At 42.5% G+C, this 17,233-nt stretch overlaps 1 protein-coding gene across 1 annotated transcript in view; it reads left to right on the top strand.

Annotated features, from left to right (window-relative positions):
* LOC137651342 (cell division cycle protein 16 homolog) overlaps window positions 1-17,233 on the top strand; it is an 84,857-nt gene that overhangs the window by 34,871 nt on the left and 32,753 nt on the right. The window contains exons 5-8 of the mRNA XM_068384632.1: window positions 7,316-7,541; window positions 8,234-8,313; window positions 8,870-8,959; window positions 9,650-9,959. Coding sequence (XP_068240733.1) covers window positions 7,316-7,541; window positions 8,234-8,313; window positions 8,870-8,959; window positions 9,650-9,959 — 706 coding nt within the window. The remainder of the gene's footprint in view (window positions 1-7,315; window positions 7,542-8,233; window positions 8,314-8,869; window positions 8,960-9,649; window positions 9,960-17,233) is intronic.

The raw sequence follows: 17,233 nt of genomic DNA, 5'->3' as shown, positions 1-17,233 counted from the left end.
GTTGCGTCCTCTGCCCGCAAAGCCACCCCTTTGCCTACCGTATCTAGACCCAGGATGGACACTCCAGCGTCCAGATTCATTCCGCCCTTTCGTGGCAGAGCCTCCAGCAGAGGAGGTGCTCGTGCCGAAGGGAGACGCGGGAAGAAGAAAGGTACCAAGTCCTTTAAAGGCAGAGTCTGACTGCCACCTTCTTCAGACAGCAGTGGGAGCCAGACTCAAGAACTTCTGGCAGATCTGGGAGAAAAGGGGCGCAGATGCACAATCTGTGAAGTTGCTAAGAGATGGGTACAAGATCCCGTTTGTCCGCAAACCCCCTCTAGCAACGTCTCCCATCGATCTCTCTCCCAGGTACAAAGAGGAAGACAAGAGGCTAGCCTTGAAGCAGGAGGTGTCTCTCTTGCTACAAAAGGGAGTGGTAGTCAAAGTCCGGGACCATCAATCCCCGGGCTTCTACAACCGTATCTTCTTAGTGGTAAAGAAGACAGGAGGGTGGAGACCGGTGCTAGACGTCAGTGCGCTGAATGTCTTTGTCACAAAGCAGACGTTCGCCATGGAGACCACAAAGTCAGTTCTAGCAGCGGTCAGAAAGGAAGACTGGATGGTCTCTTTAGACCTAAGGGACGCATACTTTCACGTCCCCATCCACCCAGAATCCCAACCTTTGCTGAGATTCGTTTACGACAAGGTTGTCTACCAATTTCGAGCCCTGTGCTTTGGCCTAAGCACGGCTCCTCTTGTTTTTACGAGGCTGATGAGGAATATTGCCAAATTCCTGCATTTAGCGGATATCAGAGCCTCCCTCTATTTGGACGACTGGCTTCTAAGAGCGTCTTCCAGTCGTCACTGTCTGGAGAATCTAAAGTGGACTCTAGATCTGATCAAGGAATTGGGTCTCCTGGTCAATATGGAAAAGTCCCAACTGGTCCCATCCCAAACTATAGTTTACTTAGGGATGGAGATTCACAGTCAAGCTTTTCGGGCTTTTCCGTCGGCCCCCAGAACAAGTCAAGCCCAGGTATGCATCCAGAACATGCTAAAGAAGAAACGTTGTTCAGTCAGACAGTGGATGAGTCTGATAGGGACGCTATCATCCCTGGAACAGTTCGTTTCGTTAGGGAGACTACACCTCCGTCCCCTGCAATTTCATCTAGCTGTTTACTGGGAAAAGGACAAGACGCTAGAAGCGGTCTCGATCCCCATTTCCGAGAAGATGAAGTCAACACTGACTTGGTGGAAGGACAGTATCAACCTCAGAGAGGGTCTGCCCCTGGCTGTTCAGACCCCCAACCACATTCTCTTCTCGGACGCATCGGACACGGGCTGGGGTGCGACACTAGACGGTCGGGAATGCTCGGGAACGTGGAACTCGAATCAAAGAGCGTTACACATCAACTGCAAGGAGCTACTGGCAGTTCATCTGGCCTTGAAAAGCTTCAAGTCCCTCCTTCAAGGCAAAGTGGTGGAGGTGAACTCGGACAACACCACGGCCTTGGCGTACATCTCCAAGCAAGGAGGGACCCATTCTATGACGTTGTACGAGATCGCAAGGGACCTCCTCACCTGGTCAAGAGATCTAAACCTCTCTCTAGTAACGAGGTTCATACAAGGCAATATGAATGTCATGGCGGATTGCCTCAGTCGGAAGGGTCAAATCATCCCAACAGAATGGACCCTTCACAAAGATGTGTGCAAGAGACTATGGGCCACATGGGGCCAACCTACCATAGATCTCTTCGCAACTTCAAGGACCAAGAGGCTCCCAATATATTGCTCACCGATCCCGGACCCAGCAGCAGTTCATATAGATGCCTTTCTGCTGGATTGGTCCCATCTAGACCTTTATGCATTCCCCCCGTTCAAGATTGTCAACAAGGTACTGCAGAAGTTCGCCTCTCACGAAGGGACAAAGTTGACGTTGGTTGCTCCCCTCTGGCCCGCGAGAGAATGGTTCACCGAGGTACTTCAATGGCTGGTGGACGTGCCCAGAACTCTTCCTCTAAGAGTGGACCTTCTACGTCAGCCACACGTAAAGAAGGTACACCCAGACCTCCACGCTCTTCGTCTGACTGCCTTCAGACTATCGAAAGACTCTCGAGAGCTAGAGGCTTTTCGAAGGAGGCAGCCAGGGCGATTGCTAGAGCAAGGAGGACATCCACTCTTAGAGTCTACCAGTCGAAGTGGGAAGTCTTCCGAAACTGGTGCAAGTCGGTATCAGTATCCTCAACCAGTACCTCTGTAACCCAAATAGCTGACTTCCTATTATACCTGAGGAAGGAAAGATCTCTTTCAGCTCCCACGATCAAAGGTTACAGAAGCATGTTGGCAGCAGTCTTCCGTCACAGAGGCTTAGATCTTTCTAACAACAAAGATCTACAGGACCTCCTTAAGTCTTTTGAGACCTCGAAGGAGAGTCGTTTGGCTACACCGGGTTGGAATTTAGACGTGGTACTAAGATTCCTTATGTCAGAAAGGTTCGAGCCACTACAATCAGCCTCCTTTAAAGATCTCACTTTAAAGACTCTTTTCCTCGTTTGCCTAGCAACAGCTAAAAGAGTCAGTGAGATACACGCCTTCAGCAAGAACATCGGATTTTCATCTGAAACGGCTACATGTTCTTTACAGCTTGGTTTTCTAGCCAAAAACGAGCTACCTTCTCGTCCTTGGCCGAAATCGTTCGATATTCCAAGCCTTTCAAATTTGGTTGGAAATGAACTAGAAAGAGTCTTATGCCCTGTTAGAGCTCTTAAGTTCTATTTAAGACGAACTAAACCTTTACGAGGACAGTCAGAAGCTTTATGGTGTGCTATTAAGAAACCTTCTTTACCTATGTCAAAGAATGCAGTTTCCTATTATATCAGACTGTTGATACGAGAAGCTCATTCCCATCTGAATGAGGAAGACCATGCTTTGCTGAAGGTAAGGACACATGAAGTTAGAGCTGTCGCAACTTCAGTGGCCTTTAAACAAAATAGATCTCTGCAGAGTATAATGGACGCAACCTATTGGAGAAGCAAGTCAGTGTTCGCGTCTTTTTATCTTAAAGATGTCCAGTCTCTTTACGAGAACTGCTACACCCTGGGACCATTCGTAGCAGCGAGTGCAGTAGTGGGTGAGGGCTCAACCACTACATTCCCCTAATTCCATAACCTTTTTAATCTTTCTCTTGAAATGTTTTTTATTGTTGTTTTTTGGGTTGTCCGGAAGGCTAAGAAGCCTTTCGCATCCTGGTTGATTTGGCGGGTGGTCAAATTCTTTTCTTGAGAAGCGCCTAGATTAGAGGTTTTGATGAGGTCCTTTAGTATGGGTTGCAACCCTTGATACTTCAGCTCCTAGGAGTCGCTCAGCATCCTAAGAGGATCGCGAGGCTCAGTAAGGAAGACGTACTTAAAAAAGGCAGAGTAATTGTTCAAGTCGACTTCCTTACCAGGTACTTATTTATTTTATGTTTGTTATTTTGAATAACTGCTAAAATGAAATACAAAATACTTAGCTCATAATAATGTAAACAATTAATGCTGGTCTCTACCCAGCCCCCTGGGTGTGAATCAGCTTATATAATCACCGGCTAAGTTTAATATTGAAAAATGTTATTTTTATTAATAAAATAAATTTTTGAATATACTTACCCGGTGATTATATATTAAAGGACCCTCCCTTCCTCCCCAATAGAGACCCAGTGGACCGAGGAGAAAATTGAGTTCTGTGTTTACATTGAGTACTGAGTACCTGCTCGACAGATGGCGCTGTTGATGTACACCCCCTACCTGCATAGCGATCGCTGGCGTATTTTGAACGTAGAGTTTTTCTGTCGGGCAGCAGAGCAGCAGCTTATATAATCACCGGGTAAGTATATTAAAAAATTTATTTTATTAATAAAAATAACATTTTTATCTTTCTCCTCTGACTCATCTTTGTTACGGTGTCTTTGGTGCATCTTCTCGAAGAAGTAAATGATGTCTTCGAAGAACTCCAGGAGGACTGATTGATAGGAGTCACATACGCATGATTTGTACTTTTCCTCTTTCCATTGGAGGGACGGTGCGGTACGTAAAACTTGCCATCTACAGTGGAAGGAAACATCGGCGTACACAACTCTAGAGAGGCTCAGTTTTGTATTGGGAGAAGCAAGTGCTGAGAGTTGTCTTATTGCAGGAAGAAACATCAGCATGCAAAGCTCCTGTACGGGGCAGAGCGCACGCACAGGATGGTCTCTATTTCTCTCTCTCAGGAAAGAAAGGGAAGCGGCATGTGCCAAATACTATCCCTCATTTTGGAGAAGTATTGGTACATGCTGCTCCAGCTTGTACAGAGGACGCACTCTTCCCCCTCTCCCAGACAATCAACCGATCCGTAACCCTTACTATTGGAGGGAGAGAATATCTGTGCATGCTGAAAACTATCCCATACTGAGAAGAAGTATTGGTATGTAATTCTCCAGCTATGTTCGGTCTTGTGGCAAGGTAAGTGTATGCTGAAAATTATCCCACAGCGGGAGGAAAATTCCTCACACACAATACTTGGTCTTATACTGAATTTATTGCTCTACAGGAAGAACCTGTCTGTGGCTCAAGTCCTGAAGGCAGGATTCTGGAATGACAGACAGCCTTTACTGGCTATATGAATTACAGTACCCATAGGTCGCTGGATAACCTTATCCTTGGTCCTGCAGTAGCTACTCGACAAGTTGCGTTATGACTCTCCCTCTCTTATGGGACAAGAAGCATCTTGTCCAAGATAGATGTTGTAACATAAGTCTAGGAGGAGAGGTAAGAATGTCTGGCCTTTCTTCTCTTACACTTTCCTTCTATTGTTGTGTGGCAGTCGTTCTGTTATGTACTGGACCAGACTCATGATGCAGGTAAGCCTCATGATCGAGTAACTTTACTTAACTGTAAAGTTTTGTATTGAAATATCATCTTCCCTTCCTCCCATACAATAGAGAGGATGGACAGAATGTATTCAAGCCCAATTCTCATAATGACCATACTGTACAGAACATTCAGACAACATATCCTTACAGATATAAGTTCTTCCATGACTATCTACCAGTCTCCTGGTTGGAACCTAGCACAACATGTGCTACATTTGCTGGACCAAAATAGGTAATCATATTGCAGAGATTCATTCTTACGTGTTTACAAACCTTTCGTCCTTTAAAATAGGGAATGTCTTTAGTGGAGCTAGAATGCCTGTTGGAATCATTAACGAGGTAGTGAACAATACGTGGGGAGCACTGGCAAGTAGCCCCACCCACTCTCATGTCAAAGATTCTTTGCTTTTGTCTTAGGCCACAATGTGTTGCTTCCTATTCAAGGCTATTTATTCTTTTTTTCATACTATTTAGTTTTAATTTTTGATGTTAATGATGAAACAATGTAGATGCTAGTGTAGGCTGCACACTGCGTTGGTTTAAAGCTAAACCGGTCATAGATCTAGTGAATCTGTACTTTAGGGTCGTGATCATAGCCTCCAATTAAGTTGGGCCTATTCTTTGAGGAGCAATAAGGTTAAATCTTCTCTGTTGTCATTTTTGGCAATGCCCATGATGGTACAGAGAGGGCTGTATAGCACTAGCCCTTTTTATTGAATTCGTTGAACCTTTTGTATATATTTGATGTATGCCCCTGACTTAATTCTGGGGAGTATGCTTCAGGAGCAGGAAGAACTCTGATCTACATCAGGGAGTTTTTCTCATGGTTGGTGGAGTGCAGGGTGATTGTTGTACATATATAGTTTTCCGAGTCATTTCCTTAGATCTCGCGGGTAGGCCTGTGATGTTGTCTTTAAGGGAGCTGGTAGCTGAGATGATCTGGGCCCCTGTGTCCTCAGTGCCAGTAACTCCAGTGGTAGTCCCAGTTATTGCAGATGTGATGCCAATGCCAAAGAAGTACTCTTGCGCTTGTGGTTATGGCTGTGCTGGTGCCTGAGAATGAAAGAAGGCTCCTGCACCGGTAGTTGTAGAGCTGAAGCTTAAAGCTTCACATGAGAAGCCCCAGTGCTGTTAAAACCTGTGCATGTAGCAAGTGAGTGTGCCGATTGCTTCCCCTGTAAAAATGGCCCTCAGTGTTTTGGTTCCTTTTGGAGGAATCTTAGTGGTTTTTACCCTTGGAGCTTCATTATTGATGGTCACTCATATCTTGGCTTCCTTGCTTGTAGAGCCTGAGGGGAAGTGTGGTGCGAGAATAAAGCAAGTACACTCCTCTTCATCTTCTAGCTCTTCCTCCTCCTCTTCCTCTTCTGATTCTGATGCTTCTTCTAATAAGAGGAAGAAGTAGTCCAGGGAGGTCAGTCTTTTGGGGTGATGGACAACACAGGTGTGGGGCTGTGGCCCAGAAGGTTAAACAGTTGCACAGCCCCGTGCAGACCTATACACACCTTCGGTTGGCCCTGTGTTCAACGAGCAGGGAGCCCTCCAGCCTCATTCTTGTGGTTATAAGTATTTTTACATACAGTACATAATGGCTAAAGATTTCCTTTTTATTTTTTAATTTGGTAAAACTTTTCATATGTAGATTGGCACATGAATCCCAATCAAATGGTGAAAGAATTAATTTTAGTTAATGAATTATAGTTATAGTATTCTATTTTATATATATCTTATACATTATAAACACACATTAGAAACAGCTTCCTTTGAATGATGATATTAAGGTTGAGTCAAAGGTAATTGTCCAGTTATGATGAATTTACAAATTTTTATTGTTACTCATGCATATGCCCTATGGCCTAAACTTCATAATTAATTAATCAATCTTATACAATATTTACTATTTTTATTTATGAATATAAATTATTCATTTTATTTTAAAGTATCTTTATATACCGATTCTTTGCTTTTAATTAAGAACTACTCTGTAGTACTGTATATGAAAATCTATTCACAAAAAATTGTATGGACATTTATTCAAGTGAATCTTCCATTGGTTAATATTTTAAGATAGAAACTTTGTGTAGTTTCTGTGTAAAAATATAATTTAGTAACATTTTAAACGTAATATATGCTGTCTGAGCAAAGATCTGGAAGTACTTTTAGTCTTCTGGAAGCTTTTTAAACTTAATAGATTCTTCCTGGACAAAGATCTGGCAGTAATTTTAGTCTCATGGAAGCATTTTAAACATTATAGATGCTGTCTGAGCAAAGATCTGCCAGTAATTTTAGTCTTCTTATTTATAGTATATCATATGTCTTTTTTTTTTAGGTGAGTATAGTATGATATTCTGATCTTCCTGGAGTATATATTATGTCAAATTCTGGGTAACACAAATAAGCAGGATTTTTAAAGATATGAAATTTCTCATTCAAATCTCTCCACAGAAAAAGAGCTTCTGGCATCACTACCTCTTTCTAAGATATGCAACGAACCCGAGACTGCTGTGGTAATGGCTGTTTATGAAACAAGAGTGAACAAATACAGTTCACCCAACCAACCATTGCCTAAACCTGCTGAGCCCTTAGTATCAAATGCAGACTTCATCACAGCACAAGCAGAAAAGCTCTATTACAACTGCAATTTTGCACAATGTCATAGATTAACGCAGGAGTATGTAAAAGTAAAGCCTTTTTGTAAGAGTTACTGGAAATCTCTCTCTCTCTCTCTCTCTCTCTCTCTCTCTCTCTCTCTCTCTCTCTCTCTCTCTCTCTCATGAAATAATTGATGTTAATTCTTGGTAAAATCTTGTTTGTTGCAGATTACTGTCTGCAATGTAGTATTGAACTACTAGAGTTTCCTTATTGTACTCTTTCAACTCTCAACTGCATTACTTTTAACATTTAATTTACATAGATTCCATTTATTTTCTAATTAAATTTATTCCATCCTTAACTGACTAGTCAGAAGTCAGCCAGGTCCTATAACTTATCAACTATAATTCAAAATTTTTAATTTGCCAGCTAGCAGTCCAACTTCTTTAACTTTTCAACGATCAGGCTAATTTTTAACTTACTGCGCTGTGTTAACTTGTCGATAATCAGCAGGCTAGCTTCTTTAAGTCAACTCTATTCTAGTTCCACTTCTCATTTTAAACCAATCCTTCTGGCATATTCTGTAAGATTGTATAAACGATAATGATAACAGAGATTGATTATTCAAGTTTGTGATTTGAAAAAAAGAAATATGACAAGCATTCATATAGTTTATCTAAAGTATTTCTATAATTTCTTTGTGTAACATAATTTACTTCCTTTTCATCATGATTTGGATAACTTATATATTACGTCTTATTTTGCTTTCAGAGTTTTGAAAAAGGACCCTTATCACACTGGTTGTTTGCCTATACACATATCATGTTTGGTCGAGCTGAAACAATCAAATAGTAAGTAAATGTTTCCTGACTTATATCAGTGGTTAGCATTTTTTCTAGATATTATTGTTATTATTACTAATACGATACAACCCTAGTTCCAAAGCAGGATGCCAAAAGCCCAAGGAAAATAGCCGAGTGAGGAAAAAAAAAAGGAAAAATAGGATAGTGTGTCTGAGAGTACCCTCAAGCCAGAGAGGGATGAAGCTTACCCATATTTGAATATAGAAAGCACAGATTGTTGCTAAAACTATAGACAGCACAGATTGTTGCTAAAAATGCTTTCTTACACCATTTTCAATAAGTCAGACCAAGTTATAACTTTAAAATGACCTCATTTGGTGGACTTAACTTACGATTCAATCAGCCGTGTAAGGCAGGTCTCGTTTTACTTCTTCACATCTTTTATATTTCATATCTTATTTATTTTTTATGTTACATTTTATGGCAAATTATTACCTGTTAATATTTTTAAATGAGGATTCTCATAGAATATTCTGTCTGTTCCAGGGGTTATGAATAATTACCTCATATATTCTTCACATGATAAAAAATTGTACCATTTCAGGTTTATTCTTATTAGCACACAAGTTAGTGGATCTATATCCTGAAACTGCCCTTGCATGGTTTGCTGTTGGATGCTATTATTATTTGATAGGTAAGTGTACCTGAATCATTGTCGAGTATTCTTTATTATTTAAAAGATTATAGAGGTGCCTATGATGCAATAATTGTGTATGCCGCAGTATTAAGTAAATTAACCCTTTTACCCCCAGGCTATTTGGAAATTTCCAACCCTTAACCCCCAGGGGGTTATTTTTTTCCCAGCACATTTTGCAGTATATTTTTTTTAAATTGCTCTAACAGCCTTCATTTTTGTCATAGAGAGGTCAGGTTGGTCTCATTCTCTTGGAAAATGTCTGAATTTTCTCAAAAAATTATCAAAAATATGAAAAAAAAAAAAATTTATAGCATTTTTTTGCAAGGACATACCGGTACGTCCATGGGGGTAAAGGGATGGCTTTTGTGAAACGTACCAGTACGTCCTTTGTGGGTAAAAGGGTTAAGATATAATTATCGGTTAGCTATTACAATTACAACCTTTGAGAATCATATACTGAACTGCATAGTAATTTGAATATAACCATCAATGGCCTCTCAAAAATCAAATGAATAGGACACCAAGATATGTCTTAATTAATTTCAGTCTTACATTTCATGTTTGTTGTGCTACGAAAGATATTGTGATAATGTAATTCCCATTAGACTTTTTTCACTTAAAACTATGGCAATATAACCATTGTTCCCCATGTACAGCCAGTAGATTTATGCAAGGTTATGGTTTCAGGGAAGAATGAGCAGGCCCGTAGATACCTTAGTAAAGCGACGGCATTAGACAGAGTCTTTGGGCCAGCCTGGATAGCGTATGGTCATTCATTTGCCGCAGAAAACGAGCATGATCAGGCAATGGCTGCATACTTCAAAGCCGCACAACTCATGAGAGGGTGTCATCTACCACAGCTTTATCTAGGAATGGAATATGGCCTCACGAACAACCCTAAATTTGCTGAAAAATTTTTCAAGGAAGCTTTAGATATTGCGCCAGAAGACCCTTTTGTGTTACATGAACTTGGAGTTGTGGCTTTCAGTAATCAAGAGTAAGTGCGTAAGAGTAAGGACTGGCTGTTTTTTCAATATTAAACTTACCCGATAATCATGTAGCTGTCAACTCCGTTGCCCGACAGAATTCTATGGAGGGATACGCCAGCTATCACAATACTAGAAGGGGGTGTACTTACCAGCGCCACCTGTGGCCAGGTACTCAAGTACTTCTTGTTGACACCTCCTCAATTATTCCTCTGTCGTGCTTCCGGCAAGACGTTCTGGGATACGCTTATGTTCTTGGAGTATTTTCACGACTTTGGTGAAGTATTTCTCTTTGATTTCGGCTGTCGCTTTACTGGAAACTTCTATATTAGCTTAGTTAGCTTTTGGAATTAATTTGATTAATTATGGTGACGAAGAGAGTATGAACTCTCTTTCACCTTTAAATGGCCGACCCTTCCCTTAGACGGAAGTGTTGGTGTCTAAGAGAGTATAGACTCTCTTTCTTAATTTTGCTTAACAAAAGTTATAGATTTATTTTATTAACATTGAGCCCGTCATTTTGGTTTTACCTGTTAACATATTATGCTATTTTAATGTCTTTGAAAGAATTTCTTTGATAGTCTCGTACTGTTTTCAAAGTTGAACTAACGTTTTGTTTTGTCTCTGCAGTTGTTGACGTTCAGAACGTTCAACTTGCGCTCTATCGTTACGATAGAGAAAGAATTTTCACGGTTTCACGTTGCAGTAAGAGTAACCGTGTCTAGCGTTTTGTTCATTCTTTCTTAACTTAATGGTTTTAATCCTAATAAAGGAACTTTTCATTTTGGGAAATATTTCAGTTTTTTCCTTTAACAATAATATGTTTTAACAATATATATGATTGGGCTCTTCTCTCAGGTTCTAAGTCAAGAGAGAGAGAGAGAGAGAGAGATAGAGACGGAGGGAGAAAGAGGAGGATAAACGTTTCATTCAACGAGTAACGTTGTTATCGTTTTTGCTCTTCTCCCTAGTCTCTTTAGGGGAAGAAGGTAAACGTTTCTAGAGTGATCTAGTGTTTAGTCTCTTTCCAGCCACTGAATTATTTATCTTTCATTAGATTTTTCTGTTACATTGTAATTCTGTTTTCGCAATTACTAACTTTTGAGAAAGGATAGAATTGCGTGTTTCAGGTACAAACCACTTAAAGTTTCGAGTTCAGTGAAATAAGTGCAAACAGAAAATCAAAGTGATAAGTGATTAGCGCAAAGTGTGTCAGTGTTGTGCGTGAGGGTACTTCTGTGCGCGCCAGTCGTCCTCCCAGTCCGGGACCTCTTGCAAGCTCCCAAGCCCAGGGGAGAAGCAATGTCGAAGGGCAGAAGGGTTCAGCAGGCCTTGATCGGCGCACAGAAGTATCCTCGGTGGTTGTGGGCGTGTCTTACCGAGACCGTCACTCCCACCCGCAGACGATTGAGCCCTTATTTTGCTCGTCTGCAGAAGAAATTTAGGGGAGAAAACGCTGGTCTCAGGTCTCAAGACCTCTTAAACGTAAAGTCCAGACCTATGCCAGACGTACGAAGTTAGAGTTCAACAACCCGGATGCAGTCATTGGGTTAGCTCTGACTCTCCTCAGTCATCAGTTGAATGCACTCCGCCTAAGAGGAGTAAGGTTCTGCCACAACAGAGCTCGACTGTTAAGGCTTTACCTCAGCCTACTGTAGTTTCTGCCGACCCCAAGTGGACTCTACTACAGTCCATGCAAGCACAGCTTTCGGACTTGATGCGTGAGTGTCGGGCTGAGAGTGTTGCGCCTCCGCCTCCGCCTACACTCCCTCCGCCTGCGCTCGCTCCGCCTGCGCTCGCTCCGCCTGATCGCAGTACCACCTGCCAGGCGTACGATGTTGAGCCACGTTCTGAGTTTGCTGTTCCCAGTGGTGTTCAGCCTCCGCCTTCCTTAAGGCAACCTTTACAATGGGATCAGGAGGATTATACCTCTCTTCCTCCGCCTCCACTTGCTGCTCCACCAGTGATGCAACACTCGGTTGAGGTACAACAACCTCTCCCGTCCATGAGTCAGTCTCCTCAGCTCTCGCTGCAGCGAGCTCAACCCTCCTCAAGGCAAGCACCTCAACACCTTAGCCTTGCGCCTCAGGAGCCTCAACTTGCGAGATTTTTACTGCGTTCTGCGCAGCCACTACCTTTTCGCTCTCAGCTCACACCGCAGGAACCTCAACTCGTTCCTCAGGAACTTGCTACTGCGCATCCGCCAACCACTCAGCAAGCGCAACCCTTGAGTTCAGCCACTCATGCCAGGAGTCAGCCTCCTCCACCCATGCGCCTACCTTCTGCTACTTCCTTTGATCAGCCTTTGCAGACTGAGCCTCAGGTGTTCCCTCAACAGAGTCTTGAAGAGGAAACCACAACTATTGTTGTTCCAGCTCGTTCTGACTCTGCTGTTCAGCATACCTTACCTCCATTTTCAAACCTTATGATAATGGAGGTTATTTGTTTTACTTATAAAAATATATTTGTATTCCTGGCAATATATTTTTAACAATATCGCAAAATATGGCAAAAATATGAATCATGAGTTATGAATGTAAGGTATATATTATGTTGATATTAAAACCCCATGCAAGCATGCATAAAGCACTCTAGCACTGGTCATGGAATTTCTGAGAAATGTTAAACGCCATGCACACGCTCTGCTTACCTTACATGCTCTGCTTACAGCATGCTCTGCATACTACATGCTCTGCATACAGCATGCTCTGCATTCAGCATGCTCTGCATACAACATGCTCTACATACAGCATGCTCTGCATACAGCATGCTCTGCATACAACATGCTCTGCATACAGCATGCTCTGCATTCAGCATGCTCTGCATACAAGCATACTCTGCATACAACATGCTCTGCATACCTTACCGCATGCTTCTCAGTCACACATCTTTGGTTGTTGCCAACTCACTAGACTGTCAAGCAGTTTCATAACGTTGCCTTCTAGTCTGCTGCTTTTGCACCAGTGAACCCTCACTGAGAGAACTTAGCTTTTCTAGGATATGGTCCCTGTAGATGAGAAAGTTCTTTTCTCCCTCCTTCTGATATTCCCTTGAGGACTCTGTCATTTGGAGGGAGCCTTTAGCTGCATAGCCTCCTATGGACTTTTATTTAAGCATAACATGCTTCCAGGGAAGGTAATGGTTCCACTTCAGTCGCTAATCCCGTCTGTTACCACACCTGCTCCCATAGACCTTGAGCTGTGTTACAAGACATGCAGTCCAAGCTTAGTCCTTGTTAGAGGATTTTTTGTTTACGGAGTCAATGTGTCACGGGGAAGACGTTCAACAACCAACAGAAGTGACTTGTTGTGACGCAGTGCGGCAACCTCAGCAACCCGATAAGGAGTTTGTCTGTACGACCCAGACAGTCTAGACAGATTCGGGTTGTCACTGTACTTCCTCGCTTGCCCATGATTGACAGTTCACAGACTGTGCAGCAGTACCATGATCTTGTGTCCGGCTCCGTCAGACGACTGGCTTTTAAGAGCTCCCACAAGTCGTCGCTGTCTGGAGATTTTCAAATGGACTATGGATCTGACCAAGGAACTGGGCCTCCTGGTCAATTTTGAGGAGTCTCAGCTCGTCCCATCCCAGACCATTGTCTCCTTGGGTATGGATCTTCAGAGTCGAGCTTTTCGGACTTTTCCGTCGGCCCCAAGGATCTTCCAAGCCCTAGAATGCATCCAGAGCATGCTGAGAAGGAACCGATGCTCAGTCAGGTAGTGGATGAGTCTAACAGGGACACTTTCATCGCTGGCCCTGTTCATCGTGTTAGGGAGACTCCACCTCCCCCCCCTTCAGTATCATCTAGCTGCTCACTGGATAAAGGACATGACGCTAGAGACGGTCTCAGTTCCTGTTTCCGAAGAGAGGAGGTCTTCTCTCGCGTGGTGTAAGAACAGCTTTCTTCTCAAGGAAGTCTACCTTTGGCTGTTCAGAAACACGACCGCCGTCTCCTCTCGGACGCATCAGACACGGGCTGGGGTGCGACTTTGGACGGACAAGAATGCTCGGGAACATGGAATCAGGAGCAAAGGACACTTCACATCAATTGCAAGGAGTTGTTGGCGGTTATTCTGGCCTTGATAAACTTCAAGTCCCTCCAGCTTAACAAAGTGGTGGAGGTGGACTCTGACAACACCACAGCCCTGGCTTACATCTTCAAGCAGGGAGGGACTCTTTCGTGGAAGTTGTTCTAGATCGCAAGGGACCTACTCATCTGGTCTAAAGATCGAAAGCTAACTGGTAACGAGGTTCATTCAGGGCGGTATGAATGTCATGGCAGATCACCTCAGACGGAAGGGTCAGGTCATCCCCACAGAGTGGACCCTTCTCAAGAATGTTTGCAGCAGACTTTGGGCCCTGTGGGGTCAGCCAACCATAGATCTGTTCACTACCTCGATAACCTAGAGACTCCTGTTGTATTGTTCTCCGATTCCAGACCCAGCAGCAGTTCACGTGGATGCTTTTCTGCTGGATTGGTTCCATCTCGACCTGTATGCATTCCCGCCGTTCAAGATTGTCAACAGGGTACTTCAGAAGTTCTCCTCTCACAAAGGGACACGGCTGACGTTGGTTGGCTCCGCTCTGGCCCGCGAGAGAATGGTTCTTAGAGGTACTGCAATGGCTGGTCGACATTCCCAGGACTCTTCCTCTAGGAGTGAACCTTCTAAGTCTACCTCACGTAAAGAAGGTACACCCAATCCTCCACGCTCTTCGTCTGACTGCCTTCAGACTTTCGAAAGACTCTCAAGAGCTAGGGGCTTTTCGAAGGAGGCAGCCAGAGCGATTGCCAAAGCAAGGAGAACATCCACTCTCAGAATCTATCAGTCTATAGGGGAAGTCTTCCGTAGCTGGTACAAGACCAATGCAGTTTCCTCAACCAGTACCACTGTAACCCAGATTGCTGACTTCCTGTTATATCTAAGGAAAGTAAGATCCCTTTCAGCTCCTACGATCAAGGGTTACAGAAGTATGTTGGCAGCGGTTTTCCGCCACAGAGGCTTGGATCTTTCCACCAACAAAGATCTACAGGACCTCCCTAGGTCTTTTGAGACCTCAAAGGAACGTCGGTTGTCCACTCCAGGCTGGAATCTAGACGTGGTCCTAAGGTTCCTTATGTCATCAAGATTTGAACCTCTCCAATCAGCCTCTTTTTAGGACCTCACATTAAAAACTCTTTTCCTCGTGTGCTTGACAACAGCTAAAAGAGTAAGTGAGATCCACGCCTTCAGCAGGATCATTGTTTTCACATCTGAAACGGCTACATGTTCCTTGCAGCTTGGTTTTTGCTAAACGAGCCTCCTTCACGTCCTTGGCCTAAGTTGTTCGAGATCCCAAGCCTGTCCAACTTGGTGGGGAATGATCTGAAGAGAGTACTTTGCCCAGTTAGAGCTCTTAGGTACTATCTAAAAAGGTCTTAACCTTTACAAGGACAATCAGAAGCCTTATAGTGTGCTATCAAGAAACCTTCTTTTCCAAGTTCTAAGAACTCAGTTTCTTACTATTCAGGCTTCTGATTAGAGAAACACATTCTCATCTGAAGGAAGAAGACCTTGCTTTGCTGAAGGTAAGGACACATGAAGTGGGAGCTGTGGCTACTTCAGTGGCCTTCAAACAGAGCCATTCTCTGCAGAGTGTTATGGATGCAACCTATTGGAGAAGCAAGTCAGTGTTCGCATCATTCTATCTCAAAGATGTCCAGTCTCTTTACGAGTACTGCTACACCCTGGGACCATTCGTAGCAACGAATGCAGTAGTAGGCGAGGGCTCAGCCACTACATTCCCATAATCCCATAACCTTTTAACCTTTCTCTTGAATACTTTTTATGGGTTGTACGGTCGGCTAAGAAGCCTTCCACATCCTTGTTGATTTGGCGGGTGGTCCATTCTTTCTTGAGAAGCGCCGAGGTTAAAGGTTGTGATGAGGTCCTTTAGTATGGGTTGCAGCCCTGTATACTTTAGCACCTTTGAGTTGATTCAGCCTCCCAAGAGGAACGCTGCGCTCAGTAAGGAAGACGATCTTATTAAAGGCAGAGTAACGGTTCAAGTCGACTTCCTTACCAGGTACTTATTATTTCATTGTTATTATGGATAACTGATTATATGAAATACGGGATACTTAGCTATCCTTTAATCTTGTACACTGGTTTTCACCCACCCCCCTGGGTGTGAATCAGCTACATGATTATCGGGTAAGTTTAATATTGAAAAATGTTATTTTTATTAGTAAAATAAATTTTTGAATATACTTACCCGATAATCATGATTTATCGACCCTCCCTTCCTCCCCATAGAGAACCAGTGGACCGAGGAATAATTGAGGAGGTGTCAACAAGAAGTACTTGAGTACCTGGCCACAGGTGGCGCTGGTAAGTACACCCCCTTCTAGTATTGTGATAGCTGGCGTATCCCTCCATAGAATTCTGTCGGGCAACGGAGTTGACAGCTACATGATTATCGGGTAAGTATATTCAAAAATTTATTTTACTAATAAAAATAACATTTTTCTTATATATATATGCACATGGTTTTAATTTGATATTTTAAAAAATTCTCATATAGCTTCCTTCATTCTGGTTTTTATTTTATATAGTAATAGATTCACATAGTGCATTTTTGCTCTGTGAATCTGTATAACATTTATTTTATTTTATTTCACTATTTATTGGTAAAATAACTTCACAAGTTTATTATATGATTGTGTAACAAAAGAAGTAGAAAATTCCTTTAATTTGCAGAAGTTTAGGGAAGGGAAATGGTGTAGGATTTCTTTGTACTCTCATAGAATAATATATACTGTATTTTTTCTAATAGACCTTTTGTTTGTAAAAGTAATTTTTCTTTAAGATCGATCAGATAATATAAAAGAAATCATATTGATTTAAAAGCTCAAGATAGAGACAACTAGCGAATTCTAACCGAGGCCCTTTGCGTCAATAGGTGTAGGATGAGAGGGTGGTGATGACCTTAGATTATCCTTTACCATTTCCTCATGTTTATTTTCAAGCAATTTGTTGCTCGTTTTCATTAGAGGAAAGTTTTATTTGATTTATATGTTTTCCTTTATTTTCATGAATCTTACCTTCAAGTAGAAAATGCTATTAGGTTTAAAATATGCTTATATCCATATCCCAGTTCAGTTCCAGTCAATGAAGTTCCTCCATTTTGTTCATGGATGAAATATTTACTAATTCTCTTGCGTTTGTTATGGTTTTTGCTCAACCCCCAGGCCTTCACAAGGGTAATGGCCCCAGTTCAAGTGTCTTCATCATTTGACTACAGT

This window comes from Palaemon carinicauda, chromosome 12 (assembly GCF_036898095.1).
Source record: "Palaemon carinicauda isolate YSFRI2023 chromosome 12, ASM3689809v2, whole genome shotgun sequence".
In the NCBI taxonomy this organism is placed as follows: domain Eukaryota; kingdom Metazoa; phylum Arthropoda; class Malacostraca; order Decapoda; family Palaemonidae; genus Palaemon; species Palaemon carinicauda.
The sequence above is the reverse complement of the archived record's forward strand: the minus strand, read 5'-3'. Positions and strand labels throughout refer to the sequence as shown.